This window comes from Colossoma macropomum, unplaced genomic scaffold (genome assembly GCF_904425465.1).
Source record: "Colossoma macropomum unplaced genomic scaffold, Colossoma_macropomum, whole genome shotgun sequence".
Lineage (NCBI taxonomy): Eukaryota > Metazoa > Chordata > Actinopteri > Characiformes > Serrasalmidae > Colossoma > Colossoma macropomum.
The window spans coordinates 36861555-36871459 of NW_023494800.1; the positions used below are offsets into that span (position 1 = coordinate 36861555).

Below are 9905 nucleotides of genomic sequence, written 5' to 3' on the forward strand. Positions count from 1 at the left end.
GATGACCTACCACAATGAATTGCACTAAGATGCTAACTCCCTTTGTTCCTCAGAGAATCTGCAGACTCACCTCCAAAGTTCAGTCTTAGAAGCTGGTTGATCATTTTCTGAAGTAATCAAACACATTCAGTGGTGTTGAGGTCTGGACTCTGGGGGTGGTCAGTCCATTGTCCAGCTTCTTTGTTTGATGTGTCCGTCTCCTTTTCTCAGTGAGGTTCTTCTTGATCAGCTACACATCCTTTCAGACCCACAGCGCTGAGTCGTCTTCTCACAGTGGAAGGATGGACAGAAACACCTGTGGATGTTTTCAGATCTGATCAGCTTGATTTTCTCCTCTCTCTCAGAGATGAAAGCTTTAAGTGCTGTTTATCTGATGGGGCAGTTTTGGGGTCGACCAGCTCTTCCAGGCGGCTGTTAGGAGTCACGTTCTCCTTCCTTATGCAAATGGATTATCTTATATCTGATGTGCTTACAGATATCTTCTGAAAATCAAGGTGGGAAAAAGGAGCAGTGGTAGGAGAACAGCTTATAGGTTCCACAGCAACTGAAGTTCCTTCTTAGAACTGTACATCCAAGACAAGAACCATGTAGAATTATATCTAAACAACCTTTCAGAAACAGTATTTGGTCATCAGGCAGCATCCTCAGATGACCACGTTACCCAAAAGTCACAAGAGACCTACGCTTGACCTCAAGGTCGTCTTGAAGCGGTCAGTTCAATGCCAGCTACAGGAGCACCACAGTGTTTCCAATACAGCTTTACTGTAAGCAATTGATTAGTGCATTTTATTTTATTAATTATTAACGCCTATCAATATGCACCCCTCGTGGCTCTGGCCTCCTAAAGCAGTCGCTTGCACCTGGCGGTCAGCAGACAGAGAGGGGTTGTGAGTGGTGTGTGTGGTGGGGGGTGTTTTCACGCTCATTACTTCGGTTCAATCATGGCTTAGTTAGAAAGTAGAACCCGTGACGGTCATGAGAATTCTTTTCCTTGCGGATCTCGAGCTCACAGCAGCCACGAGGGGTTTAAGGAGGAGGAGAGAGCGAGAGACAAAGAGCAAGAGGGAGAGAGAGAGAGAGGACTGGACTTACTCCGGCCCAGCCTGAGAGCCACTTCATCTCTGTAATCAAATTATCCAACTCGGGTAAGATTTGATTGGCTTTTTTGGTTTTTCAGGCATGCAATAACACTGATTTGATCTCATTCTGATGTTTTCCTTCAGGAAGTTTGAGTTAGATTACTTAATTCATCTAATAATCTATTCATAATACACTGCAAACCTTGTTAGTGCTATGTGTTACTATGGATTATCCTCTATTAAATTGATTAAATTGGCATAAACTATGGCAATTCAGCTATTAATGTTCATATAATCTACCACAAAGAACTGCACTGAGATGCTAACGCTCATTATTGCAGTTTTTATACTTCTGAAATATAGGCTGCGTCCAAAATCACATACCTATACTATATCTACTGTACTAATGAGTGGATTTTGGACACAGCGATAATTTAAGACTAATTTTTTAACAAATTGTTCTAAGATGCCAACATTTAATATTGCAGTTTTCGTTCTTTTGTAATATAAAATAAAATAGATTATTCTAAGATTTTAACATTTATTATTGCAATTTTTGTACTTAAATTGAAATGAAATGAAATTAAACAACTAATTGTTTTAAACTGCTACATTTTTTTTGCAGTTTTCATTTTTTCGAAATATAAAATAAAACTACAAATTGTTCTAAGGTGCTTTATTATGGCAGTTTTTGTACTTTTGAAAAATAAAACAAGACAACAATTTGCTCTACGATGCTAACGTTCAACATTTTCATACTTTTCATATTATTGTGCACTGTCCCTCAGGAACGATGCCTCGGGGTGACTTCAACGTTCATTTTGCAAGCAGAGGCCGTGGCTCCTACATCAGGGCAGAGGAGTAAGTATGAATTTTATATTGATTATTTTGACCAATAAGTCTTCACTTAATCTATGTACTGCACTGTTTAGTGTTTTTCTTTGCTCTGTCAAATTCAGCTCATCTTGGCATGGAGTAGGACTGAACTGTAGGGCTGCAGTATATTAGTTGGTCATTGATATCATGATATCAGCCTCAGTAACACTGATATCGCAGGAGGCAGAAATATGCAAATGAGTTACTAATTGAGGAATTGATGTAATTCAACAAAAGGAAATTATCTTGGTCAAAATAAAATCTTTAACCAGGTCACATATTTGATTCACCCTTGTGTTTATAATATACTATAAGAAGTATCACAACCTCAATATGTAGCAATATAATAATCATACTAACTTTCTATCCAGGTTAGCATTTAGCATTTTAGTAGTGCATCATTCTGTGGTTGGATGCCTCCAGGTCTTTTTTCCTCTGTGATAAAAATAAAAAGGCGTATTCAAAGATTACTGCTCTTATGTTTTGAGTCACATGGTACACAGAAATGCTCTGTATGTACATTTTTCCTCAGAGTTTCACTGAATTACTCAACATTTCAGATACAAATAATAATGCTACATACGTGCTAATAGCAAGCTAACACTCCAGCACACCGCAATGACTTAGGATGAAGATAAGTCAACTATTAAACTTCAACACTAAAAACCCCTCTAGCTATAGCCTAAGACTGCCAAAGCAACTACACTACCACATTTAACAAAGCTTGCTTGCTTATGTGGGGTATTTTGGTGAGATTACCAGCCTTACGATATCAGTTCAGTGCTTAGCAGTGTTAGCTTGCATGTAGCAATAGTCATATTTTGGTTCCCCACAATACAGATCCAGCTTTCCCTGCTAGAAAACCACCACAGACCAGCATGGATTTTCACCAGCAAAACCAGGACATGCTTAGTTTTGATGCTGGTAGTCTGATCAACCAGCATGACCATGCTGGGGTGATCAGCTGAAAGACCACCAGCAAGAAATGCTTGTTGGTCTGTGCTGTTTTTTCAGCAGGGTTGGAACATTCTTGCTTACCACAGGAGGCGATAGCAGCGATATTTAAAGAAGGCATTCTTTTTTCTAGCTCTAGCATCTATGTGTACTCTTCACAAAAAACAGGACAAACTTTGGCGGCATATAACACACAAAACGTAAATGGCACAAACAGGGTTAAGTTCTTTGAGTTGTCATGTCTTCCAGGGCTGCTGGTATTGCCTTACTGGCAATTATCCTCACCGCTCTGCTCATCCTGGGCTGCTGGTACTACCGCCGACGGAGTGGATACAAAATGATCCGGGTGAGGAGCGCCGCTCTTTCATACCAAATAATGCCCCAGTTTGGCCACAAACGTTTCATCAATTCCCCTTCTTACCCTAAATACAGTTGTTCAGCCAAAACATCCCTGCTAAAAAAAAAGACCAGCATGAATTCTAAGCTAGACTGAAGCTGGTTTAGTTGGTCACCCAGCATGGTCATGCTGGTTGCCCAGCATGCCAGCATCCAAAACATAGTTTTGCTGGTGAAATGATGGTCTGTGATGGTTTTACTTGCAGGGATGTTTGGTTTGCTTCTATAGTTTTGCACTGGAGCCACAAAACTAATGTACACTCTTAAAATGGTCCTTCAAGGCTTCTTAAGGGAATGGTTCTATTTAGAACCATGAGCTCTACATAGAACCATTTCATGCTTAAATGGTTAAATTATTCTTCAGATTGATGAGGAATGTGTTGTACTTCTATGTGGCACCAAAAAGGGTTTGTCCATTGTTACAAGCTTGACAGAACCCTTTACAGAACCATATACAACACATTCCCCCTCAATCTGAAGAATCACCATTTCTTTAGGAAAGGCAATGGTACTATATAGAACCCTGAGTTCTGTACAGAACCCTTTCATGTTTAAATGGTCCTTGGTGAAACAGATCTTCAGATTGATGGAGAATGTTGGATATGGTTCTATATAGCACAAAATGGTTATGCTATACAAGCTTAATATCATACTAACAATAGCACCCTTTTTGGTTCTATATAGAATCATATACACCACATTCCTCATCAATCTGAAGAACGATTTCACCATTTAGGCATGAAAATGTTCTCTATAGAACCATTCCCTTTACTAAAGAGCCCTTGAAGAACCATCTTTTTTTTTAAGGGTGTAGCTAACAAGAAATGGAAGCTTTACAGCACCAATTAGCACGGTGCTAATGGCATATCATTAGCCTCAAACCATGTTGAGCTGTTTAGAAATTTCAATTAGACTTGCTTATGTGGTTTCTGACACTGTATATCATGGTCTAATACATCAGCATGGCTAAAAACAGTAGCAGCCTCATCTTAGCCTGAATTTTGTCCATTTTTATAGATATCAGGATGTTATTCTGGGTATAAAGGTGCGAGTTGGTCTATTTTGGCTAAACTATCATTTTAAGCTCTCTCTCAGAACAGATTCCTCTCTCTGAGGCCAGTTTTGAAGGTTCTCCGTCTTAGCGGAAAGGGTTAGCATTTGAGATTTGCAGAGTTTGGCGTGGGAGTGGAATTTACTGCAGGTCACATGACCTGGCAAAAGGTCAGGACGTTGGAAGGGCTGTTACTCAACTGTAAAAAGAGCTTTTTTTCATAAGACAAACCATAATAAGGCTTTACTTCACACAATGTGAAAGCTACTATCAATATCAATAAACAATATCAATAACACTTCCTCTCTGTCAGTGGAAGTTTATGCATGCCATGTAATCACACTTAAGTAACTGTTTAAGACTTTTGGAATAGATACATGGAATATATTATTAGGGTTTAGTCTAGAATTGAAACTGTGAAAAATCTAATTTTTTTTCACCTTATTTATAACATCATCATTTTCTTTTTTAATCTAGGAGTTTTTAATCAAGGTTTTTTATTCCATCCCTACTGAACATTCCCAAAACTTTATTCTCAAACTTTTCTAAAACTGAAGTGGGGCGATTCTGGCTGAGAAGCACATGGCTGAACATCTCATTGTGTCTGTTGACGCAGAACGCCCGAGGCAGCAGCCAGTCCTGGAGGGACATCATGAGATCAGGGCAGTACAGCGAACCAGGAGCTGCAGCCGAAAACAAAGTGGCCCTTACTGAATTCAGCAACCTCCAACCAGCAGTAAGAAACAAGAATTTTGTACTTGTAACAAATGTGTGCTTCCAAAACTAGATATTTTACAGCCTTTAACAGCCAAAACAAAAGTTTTGGGCAGCCAAGAGAACTATTTTCTATTTATCTTGGCAGAAATTGGGTTTTTTCAAGTAAAAACACTAAACAACTCTAGAATAAACCCAAATAAATATGAATACAGTCAAACATAACAGGAATTTCATGATTTCAGTAAAGTTTTGAATATGTATGTTGAACGAATATAGTCAGGAGAACACAGGCTTACATATATGTTAAATACCAACTGATTTAATTTATTAGACATATTGGATAATTATTGGTAATTATAAATGCTGGACTTCCTCTAGGAGACCTTTGGGAAATGGCGAATGACCACAACTTACTGTTTATTTGCATTTATTTTAATGTCAGTGAACAAAAAAACACTTCCTGACCACATAAATGGCTTTGCATATCATCTCAGACATCTGCACAGTAGACGGATTATAAATCAGAGGGCACAAACTGCCATCACAGTGTAGATCTTCTGCTGGAGAATCACAGGGCAGTCAGACCATCGTTACCCAGAATGCCAAAGGGTATAAACGGGCCGTGTGACTGGACGCAGCAGCGAGCCGAAAGGCTTCAGGGCTTCAGAATTGCATCATGAGGCATGCAGTAAGGATTACCAGCTGGAATTTGTGAAGGGGGAGAGTTCAAAGTCCTACCAGCTCACGGGAACCTCCTGTGATTCCTCTATTTCAGTGTGAGAAACTGCTCTGCAAAAGAACAGCTCAGCTGGGGGACCAGATTACTGAGTTCCCCACCCTCACTCCAAACGTGGTTGATCAACCAAGTTTGGTGTCTAAAGTTTGCTGCTTTAGTTTTAGCACTGAAGCTACAACACTAATGTAGATAACAAGAAACGGAAGGCTTATGTGGTTTCTGACACTGTAGGTCTGGGATTAAGCCTAGTCCTGGACTACACAGCATTCTGAATCGAGATCCTCCTATAAAAGGAAAACATAGTCCAGGACTAGTCTGGGAAATCGATACCATCTTTTTTGAGTAGTCTAGGAGCAGCATTACTTGGGTCAGTGGGAGGTTAGGAACCTTGGGCACCACTAAGCATATTCAGTCATTACAGGGGATTCGAACCTACGACCTTCTGGGTGCTGGCTCACCTTACCTACCAGTGGTCTACCAGTCATGCTACGTACACATAATATGGTAAAGGTTCTTTATCAATTTCAGGGATCATTCTAGAACCTTGACACTATATGGAGGCTCTTTAAAAAGGTTCTTCACACTCACACATCTCATTTATAAAAATAGTCCTCTACAGAATCATCCACTGAAAGTTCTTAAGGGAACCAAAATGGTTCTTCTATGGGGGTGCTCACCAACTCTGGTCCTGGAGATCTACCTTAATGTGGACTGAAGTTCAAACCACCTGTCTCAGCTTCACAGGACTTTGATTAGCTGGATCAGAGGCATCAGTGAAAAGTGGGGCAGCATGTTAGATGTAGGTTGGAGTTAAACTCCAGATCTCCAGGAAGAGGGTTGGTGACCACTGTTCTAAGGCATCACCCATAGTGTAAAACCATCCTCCAGTGAATGTACTGTTACTGCAATAAAGTAATGACTGCAGTAGACTGCAAAAAACAACTTCCCTACACTCCTAAACATGGTGGTTCTTCAAGGGTTCTTTAGTAAAGAAAATGGTCCTATATAGAACCATGAACACTCCAAGAGCACTTGAAGATCAAAGGGTCCTTTGCATTGTGAAAGCGTTCTTCAGATTGATGGCGAATGTGCTGTAAATGGTTCTATACAACACCAAAAAGTGTTCTTCTATTGTTACAATGTCAAGCTTATAATAACAGAAGAACCCTTTTCGGTACTATATACAATCTCTTTCAAAAATGTTCTATACAGAACCATCTACAGCACGTCTCAAGAATGCTTTCATGATGCAAAGAACCCTTGAAGAACCATCATTTTGTACAAATGTAAACCTCAAATAAACTACTTAAGTACTAATTACTCAAAACTGCAGGGGAGATTCTTAGTCCATCTAGCATTTATCAATGTAGGAACTGAAGTTTTGGCTCTGTTCCTCTCTTTGTGGATTATGTTGGTCTAAAGTGCTAAAGCTCTCAAGTAAGACGTGTGAGCAACAGTAAAGCAGTCCAGGAGCTGAATAAGCACGAGTGACTAAAATTAAAGCCAAAAGAAAGAATAAAAAACTGGACGTGAATGACTAAAATGGAACGGGGTGAAAAGTAGATTACTCACTAACATACCTGATTATCATTTGTGTACCATAACAGGGTTCAATGCACCACCTTTTTTCCACTGAAATAAACTTTTTGCTATGTTTCGTCTGGGCTGATCGCAGCCCTGCTGTGTAGAACTCGACCAGATTATAGTTCCATTACTTACCAAAGCTTCACTTACCACGGTACGCCACGGTATGATTTTCCAACATGGTTACAAGGCTACTTAGTTAGTACCCAATTTTATCAGCCAGCCTTCACCACAGTTCATCACAGTACAACAGTTAGCATGGTCAAAATACAGGAAACTGGAACCGTCCCCCCCTTTTTAAACACTGGATATTTTAATGACATATTGACTGCCGAACTCAAAATGTCCCCAGATTCTGAATCATTCCAACTCATCCCAAAGGTACTGAACGGAGTATAATCACTCCAAGGCCCAATGCCCAGTGCTGGGGGTGGGGTGTGGGGGGTGGGGGGGTTTATACCCCTCACTTGGCATTGGGCATGTTGAACTGGCTCACGTGTGACTCCCATTCTATTGGTCAATGCTTTTCTATAGAGTGCATCTGAACACCTGTATAAGCAACCTTAAAGTATGAATTCACCAACAAGGGGTGTCTATATACTTTTGGAACTAGAGAGTACTATATATATCATGATTAGGCTGTGACCTCAAAATTGGTCCCCAATCCTTTCAAATCTGGCCTTCTCTTTTGTTTTGCAGGTACCCAACGCCCCACCGGCCTATGAGAAGATTGCTTCTGGACCATCACCACCACCTTACTCACCCTGAAGAACTTCACTGGGTTGAATAGCTCACTTATGGGCCTTGTTTGATTTTAACGCTCGTTTCGATAACAAAATGCTGAAGAAATGTGGGACTTGATCCATGACGAATTCACTGTTGCTTGGCTTAGCATGTATATCAGTCCACTGTTGTGCCTTATGGAATATACTCTGCTAGGTGCTTCAAAGGTACAATGAGACTTTTACGTTATGCTTGTCAGTCACATTTTACCGGTTATGTGTTATTCTTGTGGAGGATGTACAGCTTTTCCTTATCTTTCAGATTGCTAGGCATCTTCCTATGAGTCTCTACCGTCATTCTGTAACATTCATTTTGTACAAATTGATAATTAGACTTGCAATATGTAGTCACTGGCCATTTAAATTGAATTGTTATTACTAAACTGTGCATCCTCCCAGTGTACAGTACATCATTGGTGCTTTTCTCACTTTTGGCTCAACAAATATCAGCTGTTTGTTTTCAGACACTAAAGAACAATGTACAGTCTTACAATCCATTTTACAACAAGTGGTTTGTACAATTTTTAAAACTGCTAGTACAGTCGCACATTGTGAAGTCTGCCACGTTTGCTGTTTGTTTGGAACACCATTTTATTGCACTACAGTCGCCCTCATTTATCAAAGTTGCGTATGGTCAAATCTGTGCAAGCAAATTTCAGCGACAGCTTTGTTATTCATCAGTTTCATTTTTGGCTCATCTGTACAATCACACAATGTGTCATTCAGGGTGGTCAAATCTGCATTTTTACGCAACTAAATAAAGGCCATTGTCTATGAATAAGAGTAATGTTGAGTAATGTATGCACTGTGCATTGTCTATGGCTTTTAAACAGAACATCAATGAATGCAGCTTAAATGTGACAAGAGGCATGATCTAATACAGGGGTCGGCAACAAGAGGCTCCTCTTTTACTGCCTGTGTTTACTGTTGTGGCTCCACAGCAGAATTACGTTCTTCAGGTAAAAATAAAATAGTCCCCCTATGCAGTAAAATAAAGCTCTGCTGATCGTTCAACACAGTTTAACAATAAATGGTCTTAAACTCTGGAGTTAATGTAGAACTGCTAATTCACCCTTTAACCCTGAAGATCAGCGCAGACTGCTGGTCACCATAGCAACACAGACAACAATCTTCCACAGTTAGTAGCTAACGAAACAACAAAGAGAAAGATTCGAAACATCGATAATTTGGAGACAAATTGACTTATTTGTGTCCATAATCACTCCAGCTGGTTTCCTGATACGTTTAATCTGCAACGAGAAACTGACAAACACTAAAAAGTTGTGTAGATGAAGTCAGGTTCTCAGTCGCCAGCTGCTTGTTCAAGTTCTCCCGTTCCACCTTAAATTGTGCAGGAGTTACATTCTGGCACCTCAGGCACCATTTAAGGTGGAACGGGAAAATTTGAAGAAGAAGCTGGCAAATGAGAAGTGACTTCAGCCTCATAAAAAATCTAAGATTTAGAGACATTTTATAAAAAGCTATTTTTGTGGAAACGTTTCCTGTCGGAGATGCGAGAAAAGCAGCTATATCTGAGCTAAAGCTTGAAACAGAGCAAAGTAAGTCTGTGTTTTCGTTTAAATTTTTTATCCTGTACTAGTACTTCAACACATACTGAGGCATATTCACAGCCAAGATGGTAAAACTGACACAAAAAGTTGTGGCTCTTCTCAACATTTGGGTTGCCGACCCCCGACCTATTATATTATGGTATGTAACATGGCTTCAAA

At 39.8% G+C, this 9905-nt stretch overlaps 1 protein-coding gene across 1 annotated transcript; it reads left to right on the top strand.

Annotated features, from left to right (window-relative positions):
* The first annotated feature begins 946 nt into the window (after window positions 1-946).
* Window positions 947-8228, top strand: mlana (melan-A). The gene is made up of 5 exons (XM_036589108.1): window positions 947-1145; window positions 1868-1940; window positions 3159-3255; window positions 4973-5092; window positions 8093-8228. The coding sequence occupies exons 2-5, from the start codon at window positions 1873-1875 to the stop codon at window positions 8159-8161; spliced, it is 354 nt and encodes a 117-aa protein (XP_036445001.1). The 5' UTR covers window positions 947-1145; window positions 1868-1872; the 3' UTR covers window positions 8162-8228.
* The last annotated feature ends 1677 nt before the right edge of the window (window positions 8229-9905 follow it).

What these genes read in the sequence shown, in the direction of transcription:
- mlana (XM_036589108.1), top strand. Translation starts at nt 1,873, where the DNA reads ATGCCTCGGGGTGACTTCAACGTTCATTTTGCAAGCAGAGGCCGTGGC. An exon ending in GTGGATACAAAATGATCCGG is followed by an intron (nt 3,256 to 4,972) that starts GTGAGGAGCGCC and finishes CTGTTGACGCAG; the next exon opens with AACGCCCGAGGCAGCAGCCA. An exon ending in TCAGCAACCTCCAACCAGCA is followed by an intron (nt 5,093 to 8,092) that starts GTAAGAAACAAG and finishes TTTGTTTTGCAG; the next exon opens with GTACCCAACGCCCCACCGGC.